A 25,070-nucleotide genomic window follows, 5' to 3' on the forward strand; every position below is an offset into this window, starting at 1 on the left:
TAAAATAGATAAACAAAAGGCTGCATGCAACACGTATTTTTGTATTTAAAATGATTCGTTGTAATGAGAATATTTGTGGTGAATGGAAACTGTGAGGGTCACAATCTTAAATTGCATATAAATGTTGCTGGAACCAGTTTCGTTATCTGATCTGAATTTTCTGAAATGTGCAAGGTAGATAGACATTTTGATTTTGTTTACTCGGTAATGAACCATTGTGTTGATCCCATGCTAAACATAACGAAAATCTCTGTACAAAGGTCTGTGAATTTCTACAAAAATGGTGATTTTATTTTCACTAAATTCTCTTTTTCTACTAAATACAATAATGAACTATAAATAATAATGCTTTGCAAGAAGTTTCCCCTTGATATATGTACAAAATTATATCTCTATTATTCACTTTCTGTGCTGTTTTGATACTATTGCAGTTTGCACATTTCGGAATTGACAGGCCACGGGAGGGGTCATAAACCGTACACGAAAAGATAAAATATTGATATAAGTACTTAATTTGCATCTTTGAACCCCCACCCCGGCTTGTTTTTTTAGGAGCCTGGGGTGTCTAAAAATGGTCGATTACAGACAGCCGAGTACGCATTTTACTTTCCAGGCGTGTTATTGTTGATTGTTAAAGTCCTGAAAACGGATAGATGGAAACAAAAATGTTTGATATATCTGGCTTTAGATTCAGTTTTTTTAAATATAAATTAAGGCTACATTTTAATATAATAATTCTATGAATTCACAATATAAAAAATGCAGAAAATAAATGAACGAAGTGAAATATCTTAGTAAGGAGTCATTACTACGGAGATGGTGTGTTTGACACACAAAACTTAAAAGCTTAGTGATATTACCAATATTAAAATAAAAGTGTATTTTAGTTAGGTATTTTTTTCATTTACTCATTTTCAATTATAATCAAGGCACATTTTATTTTTATTCATGAAAAATATTTATATATAGAAAAAAAGGACACCTTGTTCACTTCCTCCCCCGTAATTCTTTATCAAAAATATTTATTTTGAAATGAAAAAAAGCTAAGAAATCTTAATTTTATTAGTGTTCTCTAGGTTATCTCGTCTTCATTCTCTGACATATTCTAGCCTGCCCTTTCATAAAATAGTGACTTTTTTTAGTGTTCTATCGAACTTTCGAAAAAAAATACCTGATAACCGTTTAGACAAAAAAAAATGTTGGAAAAATCTTACAGCTAGTGATTCTTAATAACTATAAGATACATTTTTTCTTTTACAATACAACTTTTAAATCTTACGGGAAACTATTCCAAGCTTTCACTGTAACGTCGCTCTAACTTATCCCCATCCCTCCCCCACCCACCACCAACTCCCCCCCCCCCAAAAAAAAAACCCACACACACCAAACAAACAAACCCGCAATACTATTGTCATTCTTATAGTCCGCACTCAATTGTTCACAAACAAATGTGTTTTAAGCTGCTAAAGACATGATTCAAACGCTCAGAAAGTCCTTTGTTCTATATTTTTGCTCTCCATTTTTATGCAAAACCTTTTACATTTTTATTTTATGGATTTTTGTTGAAGGTCGTACGATGACGTATGGTTGTTATAACACATACTTCCTTTGGTTTCTTTCTGGCAACAAACATACCACATCATCTACTTTATATAAGTATTGTATAAATTACAACGTATCTTGGTGATCTTGCAAAATGATCGTAATCCCGAAAATCTTAAACATATTTTCTTATCTTAAAAGGGGGCAAGAAGGGTTCCATTAACAGGCCAATAAATAAGATTACAGTTAGTTTTAAAAAAAAATTAAAAATAGGGGTATTTTTTCTCTCATAATAACAGTAAACAGATTCACAACAATGTCAATTTCAAGAAAGCAGACAACAGCTAATAAGTCAATAACAGTACAGCATCAATGATCTTGAATATATGCCACTTTTAACTAAAATATAAAAGCACAGAACCAGGACATAGGAGCACAGAACCAGGACCGTTTTTCTTATCACCAGCACAGCGTCAGGACAATTCCGTTTAACGAACTTGCACGACTTTTGCAATATAATATTGTTGTAATATACTTTGCATGGTACTTATGACACATCAGAGAAAAATTAAGCAACAAAACAGTCGTTTTATTGCCGTTCTGATACAATGTAAACAAACCCACCAGCACAGAATCAGGACCCACCAGCACCCGTCAGGACCAAATCACCAGCACAGTACGTTCTCTCGCAGGACAACCATACCCACCGTGCACATGTGCCATTCGTTGTGGTGCTCGTGTAAGTAAGTACCTAAGCGATGAGTCGTATTCGATGATTGTTGTACACGTTTTCAAATATATGATATAGACTCAGTGATTACAGCTTCATGTGTATCAATTTGAAGAGTTTTCTGTAACTTGATTTGTCAGTGCCTTATTTGTTGGCAGAACAGTTTCATGCCAGTCTAGGTTATTTAAATCAGAACTTCTTATGATCTCTTATGTATCTTTCAATAGTTTGAGAAGCCGATGAATACTGAGAACTGTTACTTTGGAATGTCCAGTGTCCAATTTGTTACGATTAAAGACATGCTTTTGGATACCGTGAAAAGACGAGAAAACAGGGAATACATTAACTGTGATGTTGGCATGCAGATGACGGAAACTTCCATATGTCAACACTGAGGTAACAACTGGAATAAGTAACTAAATTTTCTAGTTCACAATCTTTAGATGCTACTTTCTTCAATAGCGCGCTTCATGAAATAACTTTAGACTTTGTAGTCTCATTGTGGTTTTTTTTATATAGATAAAATTGAGAATGGAAATGGTGAATGTGGCAACAACCCGACCAAAGAGCACAAAACAGCAGAAGGCCGCCAATGGGTCTTCAATACACCAGAAAAAACCCGCGCCCTGAGTCGTGCTCCATTTGGCCACTAAATAGAAATATATACTAGTTCAGTGATAATGGACGTCATGTACTAAACTCCGGAATATATAAATGAAACTAAAATTTTAAAAAAATTGTAAGGGTTTCGCGAAACCCGGTGTCCCGTCTACTTTTGCTGTTAATCGCAAGCTCAACAAAAATGAGGGGAAAAATAAAAATAAAAACATTCCTCTCTATACTATCTGTTGATTGTAAGAAGCTTCTGTCCAAGTTTGGTAAAAATCCATAGTTTACAAACTTTAACTGCAGGCTGTATGTAATGTTAACTGGAAGAACAACTGAGTCAATTTAAAAAAGAAGATACGAAAAAACAGGTACAAAATTTTGAGAAAAAAATACTTCTAGATACTATATTATGATCATAAACAAGTTTCTGTCCAAGTTTGGTAGAAATGTAGGGTAAAAATTTCAAAGACTTTAACCATAGAGTTAATGTATTGTTTCCTGGCAGAAAAAAAATAAGTCCATTTATAAGTGAAATCGGAAAACCAGATTTATTTACAAAATTAACTTCTGGATACTATCTTATGATCACAAACAATCTTCTGTTAAAGATTGGTTAAAATCCAGGATAGTTTGAGAAAGATTTTAGAATTTCAAAACTTTAACCACAGAGTGGTAGGAAAACAAGTCCATTTATAAGTGAAATACGGAAAAAACAGATTTGTTTTTAAAATTTACTACTGGAGACTATCTTATGATTATAAACAAGCTTCTGTCCAAGTTAGGTAGAAATCCAGGTTAGTTTAAGAAAGTTATTACTTTTTTCCCGTGTATATTTCAAAAAAATGTTACCCCAAATGTGTTCATTATTGCAAGCGTGTTGTGTAAAATATCAAATACCTTCAGGAGTTCCAAAAAAGATAGTCATGACTCATCTATAACTGGGCATTAAACAAAGAATATTAATAAATAAATCTATCAAATCAGTAAAATAACTCAACTTAGTCTCTGATGCATGATTTTTTACTATTAATTGGTTTTGGCTTTTAACTAGCTGTCAGTAACTGCGAGTACTCTCAAATCGTATTTTCTTGTTAATTCGACCTGTTGATACTGTTTATAATGCTTTTTTGTCATTTTTTATTTATATGGATCTTGGCTGTATACCAGCTTTGATTATTTGTAATATCTTCAATTTTTCACTTATTCTTACAACATTTGTATAAACTTCAAGATTATAAAAAACCGGTTTTTTTCTAAAGTGAACATTGATTGGTTAAATATTTCTCAGTGTGTTTGAATTTGTTTGATAGCCTTTTGGTCATGACTGTTTGTCTCTAATATTTAATTAACTGTGCATTTGTATTCAGATATCGCAGATCAAATTTATTCGTTCTTTGTGTAATCATACGTTTTTTGATTGAGTTAAGTCTGCTAATTGATATTTTATCGTATGTTTTTATATGTTGTGATGTTATGCTATTGTTTTAGAAAAAGGGAGAAGGTTTGGGCCCATTAAAACGTTTAATCCCGCTGCAAATGTTTGCACCTGTCCTAAGTCAGGAATCTGATGTACAGTAGTTGTCGTTTGTTTATGTAATATATACGTGTTTCTCGTTTCTCGTTTTGTTTATATAGATTAGACCGTTGGTTTTCCCGTTTGAATGGTTTTACACTAGTAATTTTGGGGCCCTTTATAGCTTGTTGTTCGGTGTGAGCCAAGGCTCCGTGTTGAAGGCCGTACTTTAACCTATAATGGTTTAATTTTTAAATTGTTTTTTAGATGGAGAGTTGTCTCATTGGCACTCACACCACATCTTCCTATATCTATCTATCAACTTAGTCCATATGTAAATGCCGAAACAGTCATTTAGAACGGGAGAGAGGCGCTAGAAGTCCAGCTTTGTGAGAGCAACCGAAGTCATAATGCTCTCAATTGTCTTGGCACGTGCTTTGCACACACCAGATTGTCTGGTATTTTATTCAAATCGGATATTGTTGTTCCAAAGAATAACTGTTTATTTTGTTCGGATTTGCTTGCTGGAATTGTGAAAAACCGTCTGTTGTTTTGACCAAATTCATCTACAATGTTTGCTGTTTTATAGTCACAAAATTGCATGGATCATGTTTTATTTGTCATTTTGGTCTCTCCTTGACTAATACTGAGTCTTGTTGGATAGCTTGTACCAACTCCTCTGCACCTTGTATAGAAAAGTGACGACGTCTGTTTTCCAGTGTCGGAAGTTTTAGCTTATACTACCTTATACCTTAGGGGGAGAGTTTCGGGGGTTGGACCCCCCTTTTTTTGGACGATCAATGCATTTGAATGGGAACATATAGTTGGACCCCCCTTTTTATCTTGGGCTGGGAACCCCCTTTTTAAAATGGCTGGATCCGTCCCCGACTTCCCTTTGTGAAACACACTGCTTGTCTCAGAACTCGGTCAAGTGCATAAATGTCCTTGTTTAAGTAAGGGTAGTGGTTGATGGTCCTGTTGTGTTTGGACTTTCCTATATAGTGGACAATCGTCGGCGAATAATCTGAGGTCCGTGTAACACTTATCAATCCAAAGTTTTAAAAAGTTCTGAAATTTTAGATTTTTGGAATTTTAATCAAAGTTTTAAAATATCAAAATTTCAAATTGTGTTAAAGTTTTGAAATTTTGAAATTTTAACCAAATTATTAAAATATCATAATTCTAAATATTGTTTATAAATTTGATAGTTTAGGAATTTGATCAAACTTTTAAAATACTAAAACTAACGTGCAATTTTGATTATTTCACTTTTTAAAAGTTTGATTTTTTAAATTTTTGATTAAAATATCAGAAAAGAAAAGGGGCGAAAAGAGGGGCACTAGTACCTGTAAACACTGATGTTAACACGGCTCTGATAAGAATCAATTTTAGTTATAAAAAAATAGCACGAAATATATCAAATCATTTTTAATTACAAAATAGATAATGAAAAGAAGAAGTCGGTTTTTTTTATGAAACATATTAGACATTGCATGGGATAACATTATCCTGAAATTTTAAGGTTGTGCATCTATCAATTTTTTTTTAGTTAAACCTATTTAAACCGGAATCAAATAAGTTGATTTAAATCTCTTATATGAGTTTAGCGTTTGAGATAAATAATTCAGAGCTATTTGGTGTTCCCAGTGCCCAACATTTAGAAGTATCAGTGAAAACTGACCAACTCGCAATAAACCGGTAGATCCAGAAAAAGCGCTTCGGTCGCATGCAACTTAAACCGGTTTGTGTTCTTTTTTATCGATTGCATGATTTAATTCAGTTCCAAGAAATGATACGGAAGGAATACTTAATGTATAGATCAAGTCGCAATGAACGTTACAACACATGCTAGGCTTGCTTCAGCTGGCCCCTAGACAAAAAAGTGTACTGGTTCAGTGATTATAGACGTAATAATAAACTCCGAAATATAACAATGAACTAAAATTAAAATCATACAAGACTTAAAAGGACAGAGGCTCCTGGATTGAGACAGGCGCACAAATGCGAAGGGGTTTAACATGTTTCGTGAGATGACAACCCACTCTTATACCTCTAGCCAATTAAAGAATGAAAAACACACAGTAATACGAACAGTAAAACCAATTGAATAGGAAATACAAGTCCTATGTCAAAATAGGAAACAAAAGAAACTAATCAAAATGACATTGATAATAAATTAACAAAGGACTACTATTTATAAGGCTAGCAGTTACTGTCATTCGCCAGCTCCAGACCTCAATCAAACTAATTGAAAGGTTTTAAATGTCTTTATATGCACACTCTCTCCTTGATGCATTTATTGCTAATTTGTTCCGGAACATTCATGGAATATTTGTCACTGGCAACAAAAAATCGATTATTCAAAATAGGTAGTTTACATGCAAATTACGGAGAACCGTAGGATTCAACCTCCAATGGTGTACAGCCAAAAAAGGAAAAATCCATTATGCAGCTGACAGTGTGGCTCCTCTTTGCACCCCCCATTCTAACTGGATGTACATGTGTTCTTTTAGCCTTTGCTCAAAGTCGATTGTCGTACGATAACTTAAAAATGCCATATTTACAAAATGCAAATACGGAACAATAATATCCCTTAATACAAACAAATATTTTCCTTTTATTTACTATTTAAAACCAGTGGTTGATTTAGAACCCCTAATGGAGCTATGTGTATGATAACCAGTCCAAACGTTGTCTATTAAGGGAGCAACCATTTAACTTTAAAAGTGGGGTGTTGTTGTTTTGTCGAATCGCTAACAATTTTATTAAGTTTTTCAATGCTTTAATCAACTTGTCTGGCTCAACCATAATTGGGACACCATGCATTCAGTATCCCTACCGTACCGGCCAAAAAAATATTAACTAAAATCATTGATACAAGGCAATATAATTATGATCGTCATACAACCGATAAAAATGAAAACCGATAACGTTAAAAGTTACGACCGAATCGCTTTCCTTGATCGACCTTTTACGGAACGCTCAAAGCTGAATATTTAGGGCCAACAACTTACAGAGAACAGATTAAAACATTTAAGACGATCGTTCATAATGTACATGAAATGAAATATTCTTTAGCCAACATGATTGCAGAAAGTAAGAAGTCGTAGAGCAAAACAGAAAAAAAATGAAATCAAAAGAGATAATACACCGTGTTTTGAGCCTTTTTATTGCTTAGAGTTCAGTAGAAATTTTCATACATGTTCAACCTTACAATACTATTTGACCTACTGCGAGTGGTTCAGTTTTTACTGTTACTCCTGTTTCTCCTCAAATATGGGTGCTAGAAAAACCAGCAAGTGAAATGGTCAATATCAGAGCCGTACGTCTGGTTTTTAAATGAATCATCTTCTTTGGAAAAATATTTATTTTGTCATCCAATTTTTCATCACTTACAACTGTCCGTCTGTTGTTTTATTTCATACACACACTTTTAAGTACCAGTAAGTTTTCAATTCATATTGTTTCGTTTCGTTCCGCTTTTATTTCGTTTTGCTTTTTACAGGTACCCCTCTTTTTGCCCCTTATCTATTTTTGATATTTTAATCAAACATTTAAAAATCAAACTTTAAAAAAGTGAAATAATCAAATTTGCACGTTAGTTATAGTATTTTAAAAGTTTGATCAAATTCCTAAACATTCAAATTTATAAACAATATTTAGAATTTTGATATTTTAATAATTTGGTTAAAATTTCAAAATTTCAAAACTTTAACACAATTTGAAATTTTGATATTTTAAAACTTTGATTAAAATTCCAAAAATCTAAAATTTCAAAACTTTTTTAAAACTTTGAATTGATAAGTGTTACACGGACCATCTGACTTGAGTTTAACAGTTACAGGTTTATAAGTCACCATTCAATCTGACAAAGGAACAACAGCGGTATATCGTGCCTTGAGGTACTCCTGGTGCTACAAATACATAATTAGAATTTTCGCCATCTATCAGGACTCTTATATATCGTTTTGTAAGGAACTTGTTGAACCAATCTAGTAATAGCTAGACCATCAATACCATAACTTTCGAGTTTGGATAAGTCATCCGCCTTTTGTGTGGGACCGTATCGAATGCATTAGATATATCCAGTGTTACAAAATATGTCTGATGGCCTTTGTCATAAAGTTGAAGTAAGTCGTTCATCGTTGTTAAAAGTTAGGTTTAACAAGAGAAACCCGAACGGAAGCCATGCTGGTGACGTGTGTTGTGAGCAAATTGTTCCTTGTTAGCTCAACTGGCCCATAGGTCAAAGTGAGCTTTTCTCATCACTTGGCGTTCATTGTCGTTGTCCGTAAACTTTTATGGAGATCTTCTCCTCTGAAGCTACTTGGCCAAATTAAACCAAACTTGGCCTCATCCTTAGGGTGTCTTGATTTTTTTAAATGTATCCGATGACCCCGCCTTGGTTAGAAATAGAACATGGGGGTAAAATGCAGTTTTTTTGGATTCTCTCTGAAACTGAAGCATTTAGAGCAAATCTGACATGTGGTAAAATTGTTTTTCAGGTCAATATCTATCTGACCTGAAATTTGCAGACGCATCTGACAACCTGTTGTTGGTTTGCTGCCCCTGAATTGGTAATTTTAAGGAAATTTTGCAGTTTTTTGTTATTATCTTGAATATTATAATAGATAAAGATAAATTGTAAATAGAAAATTGTTCAGCAAAGTAAGCTCTACAAAAAGTAAGCATGATTCAGGAAGAGGGACGAAAGATACCAAAGGGACATTCAAACTCATAAAAAATAAACTGACAACGCCATGACTAAAAATGAAAAAGATAAACAGACAAACAATAGTACAGATGACACAACATAGTAAACTAAATAATAAACAACACGACCCCCACCAAAAACTAGGGGTGATCTCAGGTGCTCCGAAAGGGTAAGCAGACCCTGCTCCACATGTGGCACCCGTCGTGTTGCTTATGTGAAAACAAATCCGTTAAATAGTCTAATTCGGTAGGTCACATTCATGAAAGGGACTTGGGGATTGTAGTTACGACGTAAGGAACATATCCGATATCATTTGTGAAACGGTTATTCCATAACGGTCAACCAACTCATGATGGCGTCCGTAAAATTTACGAAGGTATGATTTCAACTTCACCATTTGGAACTCTTGGTTTAAAAAAATGTATTCGATGAACCCACAAATTATTCAAAATGGCCGCCGCATGGCTAAAAACTAGAACATGGGGTAAAATGCAGTTTTTGAGATATATTGCTGAAACTAAAGCATTTAGAGCAACCTGACATGAGCTTCGCATGTTCATGGGTCCAAGATTTTTATGTCTTGAAATGTTTGTCTTGAAATTTACATACGTATCAGACAACTTTTTGTTGTGTTGTTACTCTGAAATGGTAAATTTAAGGAAATTTTGTAGTTTTTGGTTATTATCTTCAATATTATTATAGATAGAGATAAACTGTAAACAGCAAAATTGTTCAGCAAAGTAAGCTCTACAAATAAGTAATCATGTAAAACAGTGTCAATTGACCCCTTTAGGAGTTATTGCCCTTAAAAGTCAGCTTTTAACATTTTTTTTCGTAAATTTCTGTTATCTTTTAGAAAAATCTTCTCCTCTGAAACACCTGGACAAATCATTAAAGATAGAGATAACTGTAAACAGCACGAATGTTCAGTAAAGTTAGATCTTCAAATAAGTAAGCATGACCAAAATTGTCAATTGACCCCATAAAAACACAAAAACAAAGAATATTTTCATGAATTCTTTTGTCTTTGATTTTGTAGAGTTCACTGCAGCACATAGACCAAGTGAGCGACATACGCTCTAGTTAGGTGTTTTATGATATGTTTACATATAATATGCTTAATCAGTTTGCAGGTAACGCAGGTCACGATAAAAAGATAAACAGGTCTATAGTTGTCTGGTGTGTTAATATTTCTTTCTTAAACACAGGAGTAATGTTCGCATTTCACCAAGTAGTACGGTATGGTGCCAGAGTTTATGGATTGTTGAAAGATGTGTCTCATGGTTAGAGAAACTTTTCAATGCAACTCTAAATGTTGTTATTGCCAGTGTTGGTATCGGCTGAGCAATTTTCTTGTCAATGTTTAGCGTTGCATTTAGTGTGTCTTTTGTGAAAACTGATTCAAATTGGTTTAGCAGTATGTTTGCCTTTTCTTTGTTATCGTTAACATGAGCTCCATTCCGTTTAATTGCTGGTATACCAATGTTTTCCTTAGTGTCGTCTGGATTTAACATAACTCTAGAATGGTTTTGTGTTGTTTTCTTGTAAACCTTGGTAAAAAGTGCCTCGTCATGAGGTATTGTAACAAAACATCAAATCGTTTGTCTAACTTCAAATAAGGGTCAAGCTACGCTACTTTATGAGCTGGTGGTCCTCGAGGATATCAGCAGTTTATACATTTAAAAATTATTTGGAAACTTTCAAGTTTCAGCTGCTCAGGCAAAATTGCTATGATTCGTTTCATGTTCCATTTAGTCGCAATGCTTCTAACTTATTCATATATTTATACTTCAATGACTGGCATTTCCATTTTTGGGGATCCGAGAGTTCGCAATGAAGGTAAATAGGGAACAGCTGTTCAAACGCACAATATAGTCATCAGATGTTTTAAATATTAAGAAAAAAACAAGGGCCTAAACATAAAATATTTATTCAATCTTGTCACACTATAACGCAAAAATATAAGGAATAACTTTCCAGTATACATATATATATATAATATCATATTTATAAATAATATCAACAAATACAATCTCAGAATCAAGACTTAAAACTTACGTCTGACCTTGTTAGACTGACAAACGGGAGGTTAAAAGTCTCTTTTTCAGGCACTGCATATATATATATTAAACAGCATTTTGATACATCTCATATATTAATATAACTTGTACATGTGATTGTCACGTATAAATGGCAACAACTTTTTTTAAAGGCAGCAGTACTGATTGTTTTTGAAAGCTACTATTTGCACACAACTTAAAATAAAACACAACAAAAATAAATATTAGAGGATGAGTTTGGTTGTCTGTTAAATATAAACAATTTGTTGACACGGGTGTGTTCATTTCCCAATTTGCTTTCTTTGTGGTAAATTCACCCTTTTTTCCCCTCTTTTTCCATCAGGATTTTTTTTACATACAAAAATCGTGGTATTGACTTATAAACATGAATTTACTACAACATCGGATGTTTAAATATAAAGCGGCAATTAATATACAACAACAAAACATTGATAAAAAACAAATTTGAAACAAATAAAAAAACCTGATCAACATCGACCAGACATGCAAAATGTGTGACTTAGTTAATCTGATGAATGAGGTGCCTCAGCTTAGCGCTCATTGAAAGAAACTACTGCATAACACTAAATCATAACTAATGGTATCTACTAAAAGAACTGCCTGCAAACAAACTACTTTCCATCGCTACAAGTTGCATCACATTTAGTCTAGATGATGATTGTTTTATAATCTCTTCCTCTTATAATAACCTGGATAGGTATGGCTGCAAAAATGCTCCTATTCAATCTGATTCTAAAAAAGAGAAAAAAATCTTAAATATTGGACCAGTTTTTAACTTGTCTATTGAATTGGAGTTATCTTTCTTTGATTATTCTATAATGATCGCCTGCCGAAAACAACATCTTTTGTTCTGCTTGGTGAAATTTTGACCCGTATTTTCTTTTTCAGAATGACATGACAGTAAGACAATTACAGTCTGTGAAAACTGTGAAGGATTAATATATTTCTCTAATTACAATTCAATTGCTGAGGAAATTTTTAGAAATCCGTTATTTTTTTTTCTCTAAATTTCATACTATTTCAGTACAGAAAAACATAACAATGAAAGATAGAAAAGACATATTCTATCATAATTTCACAATACTGTTCATAACCAACATAAAAAGAAGAAACGAACATGAACCACAGAGAAATAAAACAAAAGACTATAAAACAGAGTAACGTAAATGTATACGAGGGACAATCACAACTTGAAACAAACAGAACTAAAATATGCAGAACAAAATGTGAAAAACTACGAAAATGATCATAAGAATAACAAATTAGTAGTGGTGCGAATATTAGTGTTGGAATACAAACAACAGCTTTAAGGCTCCCGTTTCTGCTACCAAATCCGAGTGGAAAAAGTGTTTAATCGCAATCTCGATGGTTGTATTCTAAACGATAAATATTTTAAATCTGAATAGTCTCCTCGTGCATAAATTCAGTAATTTGTTAATTTAATTCCCTCGGTTTTGGTAGCCGATTGATCACACTACCTTTTTTGTCGAAGGCAGCCCTCTCAAACCAATCGAGGCCAAAAAATAGAAAATTCTGTGTAGTCGAACATGACATCATAGGAAGAACAGAGGAATGTAAATAAAAACGAAACAACTTTGAAATATAAAGAAATGACGCTATCATGGTTGCTCAATCAGTCTTTCCTGTAGAATACATGAAGTCAGACATTGTCATCAATTTCATTTGTCCAGCTTCACTGGCAGGTCCATCTGCAAAAAGCAATTAACGACCATCTCAAGTCCATCCATTATATTGACTATAACAGCGTGCAAAGAGTGAAATGTCCAATTAACCAAATCGTGAACAATTTTGACCAGAACCTGTATTGTTTGCCCAAAGTTTATTTCTTTAATAATAGAGCCAAAAATTGGAAAAAAAAGATGAGACCGGGTTGACGGTTACAAAATATTTAAATAATACACAGATATGCTTCTGTTTTTCTGAGAAGATGTTTGTAGAACAGACATATAATTGCTAACTTCTTAATACAACCAGATAAAAAAAATCCTTTGCAAATCCATTTAGCAACTTTTTCTTCTGCTATGACATCTAAAATTACACTGCCATACCGCAATCCCCCCATCTATGACATTGGTTATAACACTGCCAAACCGCAACCCTCTTCCCTATCTTTGTCATTGGCTAACACATTGCCCTACTGCAATCCCTTTCCCCATCTATGACATTGGTTAACACATTGCCCTACCGCAATCATATTCCCCATCTATGATATTAGCTAACACATTGCCCTACCGCAATGCTCTTCCCCATCTATGACATTAGCTAACACATTGCCCTACCACAATCCCTTTCCCCATCTATGACATTGGCTAACACATTGCCCTACCGCAATCCCTTTCCCCATCTATGACATTGGCTAACACATTGTCCTACCGCAATCCCCTTCCCAATCTATGACATTGGCTAACACATTGCCCTACCGCAATCCCTTTCCCAATCTATGGCATTGGCTAACACATTGCCCTATACCGCAATCCTTTTCCCAATCTATGACATTGGCTAACACATTGCCCTACCGCAATCCTTTTCCCAATCTATGACATTGGCTAACACACTGCCAAACCGCAATCCCCTTCCCTATCTATGACATTGGCTAACACACTGCCAAACTGCAATCCCCTTTCCTATCTATGACATTGGCTAACACATTGCCCTACCGCAATCCTCCCATTATTGACATCTGATTACACATTTCCCTATCGCTATCCCCTCCTCAATCTATGACATCGAAACCCACTGCCCATTCGAAACCTCCATCATAACAAAACGAAACAAAAAGATTAAATGTCATTCAATAATAAGGGACAACTAATCACACAAGAGACAAAACACAACATAAATCTTCGACACATGTTTTTACCTTTGGCGCGTTTAACTATGAGTGTTTGGGCAACATTGGTGCAGTATCCGAACCCGCCCTCTTCTTGCAAGTCATTACTATTCAAATGATGATTACCTTGTGGTGCCTCTGAATAATTTAATGATTGTTGTAATATTTTAAATGATCTAGACTGTACATTAGGGTTAGTATATCCCTTATACATCGAGGGTTCCTCATCAACTTCAGAACGCTGTTTTGGTGCTGGTTTAGTTTGTGCTCCTCTATGTTGACCTACATCTATGGCATCTCTGAAATCAAAAGAATGAAACAAAATTGCTACATATCATTTTACTCAATACTGTCTTAATTTATTTATAATTGGTTACTAGTATCTCCTTATTATATAGGTGTACCTCTCTATCTGTTACCTCAGGCTTTAACAAACAAACAGGGTATCTCAAAGTTAACATTAAAAAACGCCTTTGTCTGATATCCTGGTTTTGGTAAGCCCCCTCAATAATTGATAATATAAAAAAGAAGATGTTGTATGATTGCCAATGAGGCAACTTTCCACAAGATATCACATGACATAGAGATTAACAACTACAGGTCACCGTACGGTCTTCAACATGAACAAAACCCATACCGCATAGTCAGCTATGACCCCAAAATGACAAATGTAAAATAATTCAAACAAGAAAACCAACGGCCTTATTTATGCCATGATAAATTATTCGATTCAAAACTACAGTTGTTAATGTATACCGAGAACATGGTGTTAACAGCTTCGAAACGGACAAAACGGTTACCTCGAACTGAAATTTAGACAATAACACAATAATAGAGACGATATTGCATAAACAATTTAGAAGCACGTTTCTTAGAATTGATTCAAGGGCTACAATTTTTGATAATAGGAATATTGCCATTCTTAGAAATGATGGCGACGATTTCCTTTATAGTAGAAATTGGACACCTACGCATCCTTTCACAAACCTGCCACTGAATTTTGATAATTTTTTCTTCATAAAACTTTTGTCTTGAAAAGAAGGTACACAATAAACAAACAGCCATAACTATTTTAAATCAGGAGTATACACCTCCAGCAAGACTCACAATTTATGACAATGCTTTCTATTTCGAAATATTGGATATTTTTGTCAAATTCTTCCTGCAGTTTTAGAGGAGACTATCCTTGGATTCCAAGATAATTAGTGGGTGCCAATGTCGCCATATTAACTAATAATTGCTTATATCATCCGAGAAGCAAACATATTGGTGACTGTTTCAACTCGAAAATGAGGTCAAGGCAATCCCAGAAGCAAACATATATATTGGTGACTGATTCAACATGAAAATAAGGTCAAGGCCATCCGAGAGGCAAACATGGAAAATGAGGTCAAGGCCCAATTTAGATAAGATAAATCTTCCAGACAAACCGTACACAAAATATAGTTGGCCATATCATTAAGGTTAATGAGAAATGACTTTATCATTGAACACTAAATTGACCAATAAACCATTAAAATGAGGTTAAGGTCAGATGATCTCTACATGCCGTACAGACATACAGTAATAGTGAACACTAAATAGAAGGAACCTTTAAATGATTATGTCAAAAGTGCAACTGAATGCAAGTTGATATATGGAACCGAGTAAAATGAGCTGAAAATGGTTGTTCTAGTAATCTCATTCATATCAAAGATGAGATGCAAAGACTTGTGATTGGCTAATACTTGTCAAATGTCTATTTCTACTCAACTGTTATTTGCTGTAACACGATGTTAATTATGTAGCGTCAGACGGCCTTCACATAACTACATTGATATACATGGTAAAAAGGAAAGTAATATACCAGAACAGTAATTAGTTTATTATATAATTACTCTGCTGGAATTACATCTTATCATTCTACATTTAGTCTAAGAGATGTAGTATTATGTCATTCTGAATTACATACGTGTTTTTCTTCGTTTACAATGTTGTACATTTACTGTTTTGTTTTATTCTGTTTAACTGTAATGAGACGCTAAATTTGAGTCACAAAAATCCGAATTAAACAAAATGGTGTCATTTTTAACAGGTATATATGGTTCCAGTACGATAAATGCATGAGAAGCACATTAGGTTATATTTCTGAGAGTTTAGCTTCCAGCAGCATTTAGTTGTCGAGTACAGAGTACTACCAAGAAATCTAAATTCCTTTCGACAGTAAAAACTTATATAAGTCAGTCCCACTATTGAAATCGCAATTGGTTGGTCGGATGCTGTCTTTTAGTTAGCCGACTACAATAAAATGCACGTCTAGCAATGGAGGAAGTTCATGCATTCATGGTCTTATTTGACCTACAATGAAGTACATGTTTTATATATATAATATTTCATCTTTTTGTATTACAACTTCGGTGTGTATTCGTAGTCTGGAACCTGTAAATGATTTTAGAAGATTATATGTTAATTTTCCTCTTGTGTCGTTTATTTTCGTTGTGTAGCTGCCTCATTGCGCATATTTCACAAGTTCCTGTATTTAATTGTATGACACCATAACTAAGCATCTTGTTTTCGCTTGTTGTCAGCACTTTTTTCGTAAATATTTTTTTTCACTCGTTATTCAATTGGCGACAGTTTCGTGTACGTGTTCTAACTAAATGTAAAGTATAACCATACCTTTGCACCACAAAATCCAATTCATTTCCACTTCTGATAATTTCCATTTTAGCTTGCTCATGGTCTAGATACGTTGCTGGTACATTATTTATTTTTAGAATTCCGTCCCCCGGTCGTAAGCCACTTCGGTCTCCCACGCCATTACGTGATAGCTGAAATTTGATTATAAACAAAATTAAAAGCCTTCTTTATAAAGTTTTAGGATCTATCTAATCGTTTTGAATAATTTGATAGTTGTTTGCTCAATGTTTAGCGGCAAATATCAAACGCATGTTAAGGACGAAGCCATTAATACGCTAAACCAATGGAAGTGGTTTAACCGACAGAATACTGCACTGGACTGAAATGATAACATACTGGAATAGGGACACCTGATAGTTTACTTTTTTTTAAAAACAGAAACACTGAGGTGATTTTGCGGAAATGATCTTTAAAATCCATTTCATGGCAGCCTATCTATTATCAGCGTTCCGACTGAATGGGATTGTGTTCTACACAAACGAACGATCTACGCACTCATGACCCCCTAAACTGGTCATCCGTTCCATCACTAGCTTCGCATCAGTGAGCGATAAATGGACACAACAAGGGTCCAGTTTATCATGACCCATGTCAATCGAATGCTCTATACCACATATAGCTCTACCATATTAAGAACATGCACTTCTATGATTGATCAAAAAATGACTTTGTAAAATGAATATTGTAAAAGTGTTTTTGAGGATTTGAGGAATTAACTTCAACCTGAACATTGAAAAATGAAGTTCGTTGACATCAAAATTGACGTCAAAAACTTTAGGATCAAATATCTCTTTTGTGGGGCACTTCATTAAGAAAATGTATCATTATAAAATTATTTCCTACATACTTACATATAAAAGTGACAAACTGAGTTCGTCCATCCTAGAGTTAAGTATTTTGACATATATATGTTTCATTAATAGGTTGTTATACCATTACAAATAATAGGATAACCTGTGGCATGACAATTTGAAAGTTCAAACGTAATGATCCGAGGTGCATTTATATAGTTCATTCTATCTCACAAGTAAAAAAATGAAACTGACAGTTTGAGGCAATTATCTAAATTGTCGACAAGTACCGTTTTTTTTTCTTTTTCTTTTTTAAATTTTCATAATGTTTGTCCCATGGTAGCAGTACTTGATATTCAGTTTTACTAATTTCATTACATATATTTGGCAGTAAAAGTCTTCTGTACTCATCAAAGTGACATTATATTGTACAGCTGGTACATCTTTATCATCTTTTTAATACATCACAATTACGAGAGAATTTGAGGATAGGGATACACATTTAAGTATCTTTGCAAAATGTCATGAATGTATATTTTGTGTATTTTACATACTTATTATATTGAAATATTCATCAATTATAAATAAGCAAAATAAAAGTATAATGTGCCAGGATACCTCAATTCGCGCCTTACGAAGAAACAGAAACGAAAATATACGACCAAAATGTCTCTATTTTATAGATATAAAAAAGCCCTCCTCTTTTACAGAATCCTTGTGCACGAGTTTATCTGTAACATTACAGGGTATTACGATAAAGATAATGTATTTAGTAAATCAAAAGCTGATAATCATTGCCAGTTGTAAAGAGCATGCATTTGACCTTAATGGAGGTCATATTCCACCTCCACTTACAGAATCTTCTGATGAGATTTACAGATAGAGAAATTAATGCTGGCACTGATCTGTTATCATTCTCTCAAAGTACCTATCTTATAATCTTCGTTATAATACAAACTACCTGTTTGTGATACCTGTAACCACATGTAAATCGTTATTGATCATATATTTATAGACAATTTGGCAAGATGCAACATTAACATAAACCATGTCACCGAATATTTGAACATTGCTACAGACAGTAGCTACTAGAATATTGAAGGTTTCAAAAGACCAAACGCTACATGTTGTATATTAGATACTAATACCAGGTTCTTCTTTGATGAACATATAATTTTTGATTTGAATGAAAAATAAGATGAAACCCAACTCTTTTGCAATATAAAAGAATACGGTATTCAAGTATTTAGATACATGTAACATAGATTATCCGACCAACCAGTCATTGCCTAAACGTATGTTTTTTGTTGCACCATTTAGTAACGAGGTTCATAGAACTTTAGAAAGTGAACTCATTAACTGCCTTATAGCTATCAACAACTGTTATATTCTTATCAACACGGCACTTTGTAATAAATTACATTATTTTGCCAAATATTGCAATTTTCTGTGTCTATTTTTATTTTATTGTTTGAAATAAACGGAACTTCAGGGTATAACAGTACATTTCATATTAGATCTGTTAAAAAGTGCGTGCGTGGGTGGGTTTGGGTCTTTTGTGGGGATGGGTTTTCATAGCAATATGCCCGATTCATATTGATTCGTAATAATAGTAATCAAACCTGATTATCAGAAAGAGCATTGATTGATACATGTGTAAATAATCATAAACAATTGGGCTATAATCAGATAATCATTCAATAACAAAACTGATCAATACGTTATAATATCTCCTCATGGGGGGGGGGGGGGCTATGGTTTAGTCACGTTAGACCCCTATACGTGATATACTTCACATGTTACTGTCTATTTCCGACATCTTATAAGTATAATAACTTCACATTCATAATCCACCACTCCATTTCATTACTAAAAACACTTTAAGTCGTGTCCTGACAATTGTTGATTCACAGAAAGACAACTATTCTCCTAACCGGTAGTTCGAGAAAATAGGAAAAACCTGTTCAAAGCATCTGTGGTGTTGATCTATCCTTTTACACATACTACGATAAAAGTGGTTATATTCTCAATAAAACCGCATAAAACAAACAATAATAACAATCGTAAGAGTACGTCAACGACTTCTAATTTTTACTCCCTTTTTTCAGCATAAGTACTTCACTAACTCCCACTCGATTTTTTCCATAAGTTAAATTCTTAGATCTTATGAACATTTTCTGAAAACATTTATGCGTTTTTATGAAAATCACAAGTCAACGGAAAGCCCCTACATGTATTTTGCTATCTTCTTTCTGTTTGCTGTTTTCAGATAAATATTGTTTTTTTTCTTCAAAAAATTGACCTGTTTTCCTATCTGCTTTCTAAGTGTATTATTTTCAGTTACTGGCTCTTCTGTCAAGTACTGTTTCAAACAATTTACCCTATTAGTTGGTAAAATGAATGTAAAATACTTGTAGATTTAACAATGGAAGTGTCCCCCCCCAAAAAAAAAAAATGATAACAAGAGATGTTTCCATAAACGTTGGACACATACGTTAAAAAGTTTAGTTGTGTACTTATAAAACACAGACAAGGTTAATCGTATTGACATTTCAGTACTAAATATGCAATTTACAGTATTAAATATTTAACTTTACTGTAAAATTATCAAAAATTATAGCAATTTGTTATCATTAAGTAGCAGTTACAGTTATCCACATAATACATGTTGCTACTGATTGCTATCTGTTCTAGAATATTCATCATATAATAATAAAACATCGTTGTTGTTTTAACACATCTGGCAGTGCTTTTTTCGCAATATCATCAACAGAAAACTTGGCACACAGTAAACTGGCAATCAGCAGAATCTAACTATCAGAAAACTAATTGTTAACGACCATTCAACTTTGCTGTAATTACTTTATAGGAAGAGAAAATGCGACATGTCAAGAGAACTGGGAGAAAGACAGAAAGAATTCTTAGTAGTTTGTACATCTATGACCTTGTAAATAAGGTTATTTGTATATAAGAAATGTTGAGGTCGAAATTAGTTAAAATATCAAACAAAACATTTTTTACAATTGCTTAGAGAAACGACAAGGGCACAGTTGGATAGTTGGATCTGTCCCTGCGTCATTCCACACTTTCTTCAACCGCTCAATTATTTGCGAAGCATTGCCTGGATTTCAATGAACTTTTCTGAAAATCGTCAGTAGTTATTATGACATGGCGAACCTCTTATTTTTTCAGAATAATTTCAAGTCTATAATACCAATAGCATTGATTAGCATATATATATTATTACGTTCTTTTTCTAATTTTACAGTTTAATAAACTTCATGAATTAATGTTCATTATTTTCTAATGGACGAGCCAGAGCATTGTTATGAGAATATCAAGAGGTTAAAAACTATATATAGTCAAGCAATAGAATTTGGCGAACATTTGGAGCTTTTTGACTATAAAATGCGCACACGAAGTTTATTCTTTTGTGCTGGCCATTAGCTGTCTCTTTTTGTTTTAATTGTTTGGTAGCAGGCTTTACATTCGTGCGTTCACATCGATAATATGTTTTACAGTTTCATGAAGAATAGAAAAAGCTATTGTACCAAAGCTTCAATGCGATCTACGTATATATCTGGTGATTTTTTTTTGTCTCTGCATTTTAATGGTCACAAAAAGAGGGAGAGGTCATCCCCTGTCAGCACATATGAATTAAATAACCTGTTCTATGTCAAACGTATAAAAATTTCATGTTCAATGTTAAATATGTACATGTTAAATGTCCCAGCAGCCTAATTGGCTTGTTAGGGTGAACAGTATGAGATATGGTCTTTTGTCACGAATGTAGGATCAGTATGAATAATGAGGGCCTATGGTCCTTGTGTCAGATATCCCTATAGGTATAGTTTTGTTTACAACAACATCTTAAACAAACTGCTAAATGATGAAAGATCTTTTGATAACGAATGAAAGAAAATAATCTGTAGTTTTTACATTTAAGTTGTTCTTAATTTATTTTCGTTGTAATGGCTTACTCTACTTTGGAAAGAGAGAAAAGATAGCAAATAATTATCGAACAAGGTTTACTTAGTAATGCTATGGACCCGATGTGGAATGTATATCTCTGCATTTAAATTTATAAAGGCATTTTGTTAATGTACATTTGATCTCATAGTTGTACAAATAAGACATTATTTAAGAGGGTCAGATATTTATCACGTCGTCAAAATTGAAATTCTATCGCTATTCATTTCTTCTGTTCTTTGAGTTGCTTAACTACTTCATGAGATTTAATTTCAAGTGTTATTAACCAAATATTCATATGTATCACCGATGTATTCATACAACTCAGGAATGCAAATAATTACAAGTAAAAGTCTCTGATTTCAAAGATAAACAAAATAAACATTATGTCAACCCTTCGGTTACATGTAATATAATTATGAATAAAATATTTTGAAATTACATTTATACGATGATTTTTATAGTAAATATCGCTGTATCAAAAAGGCAACTTTAACGATTTATAATAATATAGTCGAGTAATGTAGGAAGCTAGAGTTTAGAAATAAGGGCGAGAGGTTGAACTTTAATCATTCATAAAAATTGGTTACGTTATGATAGAGATTGGAAATAAAGGGGGAGAGGTTATTTTGCTACAACTTGACTTGCAGAATAACTTTATGATACCTTTATTTAAAAAAATCAATTCGACAAAACCCCTGTAAAAATTGCAGTTACTAGTGCTTGAATATTAAGTGTTAATAAAATGTATTTTAATATTATAATGTGCAAAAATGTCTGTTCAGAATGAATTTTGTTTTTTTCTCTGTAAAATGAAGCTTTGATTTAATACCTCCTCCTACACAAATCTCCATCTGTATTTACAAGATAAGATACTATTGTAATCAAATGTATGCAGCATCACTGCAACCTTCACATATATATGTTTAGTGCAAATAACCATAAAACTTACTTTCTGAATATATAATATAGATCCCTGATCTCTTCCTCCATTCATACGAAATCCCCACTGTACAGAAGGATCCTTTCTCCTTAGTTGGACGAAGACGGGTTGGTCCTCGGACATTTTTAAAAACTTTCACAAGATCAACTTTAATTCGTCTGCTACTTTTTGTCGAAAAGTGGGTCAATTACACCAAATGAAGATCCCGGATGTACGTATACTTAGTTAGAGTGATATACAGAATATGATATGATTACTTCTCCATCCTTCGCATCTTTCCTGCATTATCGGGCACGTGTGGGAGCCTCCGTGTGGTGAATGAAAAATAAACAATCATATCGATATTTATAAGGCCGTATTTTATAGGAACGTTGTTTTTTTTCTCAAGAAGAATATGTTTTGCAACTTACTTTCATAAAATAAAACTGACTAAATAGTAAAGTTTTGTTTTCCGAATAGAATATATTTTGATCGTTAAAAAAATATTGTACTGATTATGCCCAAATACATTTATAGTAGATACTCAAATGGAAATTAAATAATTAAAATATTTCAAGTAATTTGAATTTTCCTTTGAATCTAACAAACAACAAAATTAGAACATTTCTATACACTGTGTATCATCGCCACCGGAAATTGGGTACTAACGAAGCGGAGAGAAATGGAAAAAAAATAAACAAGGTAAGAATTCATTCAATTTATATCATTTCTACTGATTTGACGAGGGAATCGCTTAAGAAATGATTTTCTGATATATAATTCTTTAAATTAGAAGTCCGATAAGTACAAAATCATTACAAGATTTTGTGTTATACTACAAAACTAGCCACTTAGTACCGGAAAATTTCGTCGCCGAACATCTTCTGTCGCCTCATTGGAAAGATATTCAACTGTTTTTCATTATTTTTCCAGACACGTTTTTAGATTATTATAGTGTGGCATCAAATTTACTGAAATTTGTTGCCAAAAAGATGTTTTTAAAAGAATATGGATCAAAACACTGTTTGTTTATTGTACGGCGAATTGCAATACGTTGTACGGCGAATTGTAAAATAACAAGTTTTGCCTGTACGGCGTCTTGTAATATATTGTAATTTAAAGATGAAATAAATCACTGTTTATTAATATAAAGTGACGATTTTTTTGTCCAAATCAAAGCTTTATCGTCTTACAAATATACAATATAAACTACATTACAAAATATATGCGGTTAATTTCGTTCAGAAGTCGTCGTTGCGTACCTCTATCATCGACTTTGTGGTTTTAAAGATAAATCTTTTTTTCAAGCATATTATCCGAAAAAAACATTCATATATCGTTAAAATACTAACGACTGTTGTCTTATTTATTGCCAGGGTGAAATTTTGTAAGTTCAATAAAAAAAAACGACCATTCATCTTTTGTTGGTGCTGTTTTATTTTTATATAAACAGAGGACATATGCTACATGTAGTTATTGTCGAATAAAGTGTATAAACATGTAAGCAATTATATGATATCGTACGGCCATCAACAACGAAAACTCGTTTTTTTTTTATTATTTAGCAATATAAATCACCGACATGAACAATGTGGAAGGATTCAACAAGAAAAGTAACGGTCTAACTCAAAACAAAACAATTTACGAAAAACAACAAATTTAGAGATGAACCAACAACAATCACCGAACTACAGCCTCGTGACCTCGAACCGACACATGAAGAATGTGCTAAGTTATAAACTTTGTTTATTTTTTTAATTTCTGATTTGAATAATTTTTTAAAAGAAAAGTGAAGATTTTTTTTTTATTTGAAAATTAGGAGAAATAATTCATGAATTATGTTTCGAATTAATTTTCTTGTTTTTATTGAAAATATGATTGTCTTTTTGTTTTGTTTTGGTGTAAGTAAATTTAATCAATCTTTTTTTATTTTCAGTGGATAATGATTAAAGACTGTTGCTAAGGCTGTTTTGCCTTAACCTAAAGGAGTAAACGGAGAGGTAGTGAGAAGGAGCGTATTCTTCCGAATTTTCATTGTAGTACATTTTCATGATTACTTTATGTATAATATTTTTCAGTAAATTTTAATGTGATATTGTGCCAATTAGAATTACATATATAATACAAGTAAGACGTCCATTTTCTTTAAAAGAAATAGCAGCACGTGATTATTTGTTTTCAAACACACCTTCTCTGTCTTGAAAATTATAAAGGTATGAATATCGGCATATCTGTTTGGTTGAATATAAATGTAAATTCATAGTGTTTCAAAATCAAGAGATAGTCCAATTTTTGTATGTGCGTAAATAATCTAATCTTTAGATAGATGCTTAAACGAAAATATTTTTTCTGTATAAGAAGAAAAAAGTACAACTTAAGCACGCCTGAATGTAAAAAGGTGTGTCCGACTTATTCTTTCACGATAAGAATTTACCGATTTTGTTATTTTAAAGTTTCATGGATTTTTTTCCAAAAGAATTTATGAGTGTGCACCATCAGGATTCAAACACATTTCAACCTGTCCTTATTTGATAATATGTCTTTAACTTACAAGTCAAAGCTGCTGGCTTTTGTGTATTGTATTGATAAGTATATCGGATTCTTCTTTCATTCTTTCCAAAAATTAGTGTTAGCCACTGAGCTTGTTCATTTCTCACATTTGCTCCCTC

The 25,070-nt window shown here is 33.1% G+C and overlaps 1 protein-coding gene across 2 annotated transcripts; it reads right to left on the bottom strand.

Annotated features, from left to right (window-relative positions):
* Positions 1-11,821: 11,821 nt before the first annotated feature.
* Positions 11,822-22,719, bottom strand: LOC134724826 (PDZ and LIM domain protein 2-like). Of its 2 annotated transcripts, XM_063588108.1 has the most exons (5): positions 22,432-22,719; positions 16,699-16,850; positions 14,167-14,339; positions 12,668-12,898; positions 11,822-11,921 (listed from the first exon to the last, which is right to left on the bottom strand). In XM_063588108.1, exons 1-4 carry the CDS (start codon positions 22,543-22,545, stop codon positions 12,819-12,821), a joined length of 519 nt encoding a protein of 172 aa, XP_063444178.1. In that variant the 5' UTR covers positions 22,546-22,719; the 3' UTR covers positions 11,822-11,921; positions 12,668-12,818. The 2 variants fall into 2 exon arrangements, with proteins under 2 accessions (XP_063444178.1, XP_063444179.1); XM_063588109.1 differs by lacking the exon at positions 12,668-12,898 and having other exon boundaries at positions 11,825-11,921; positions 22,432-22,711.
* Positions 22,720-25,070: the final 2,351 nt, after the last annotated feature.

Source organism: Mytilus trossulus, chromosome 7 (genome assembly GCF_036588685.1).
Source record: "Mytilus trossulus isolate FHL-02 chromosome 7, PNRI_Mtr1.1.1.hap1, whole genome shotgun sequence".
Classification (NCBI taxonomy): Eukaryota; Metazoa; Mollusca; class Bivalvia; order Mytilida; family Mytilidae; genus Mytilus; species Mytilus trossulus.

Coding starts and splice junctions, on each gene's coding strand:
- LOC134724826 (XM_063588108.1), bottom strand. CDS start 22,545: ATGTCCGAGGACCAACCCGTCTTCGTCCAACTAAGGAGAAAGGATCCT. Junction 16,851..22,431: donor CTATATTATATATTCAGAAA/GTAAGTTTTATG, acceptor ATCAAATTTCAG/CTATCACGTAATGGCGTGGG. Junction 14,340..16,698: donor TTGGATTTTGTGGTGCAAAG/GTATGGTTATAC, acceptor TTTTGATTTCAG/AGATGCCATAGATGTAGGTC.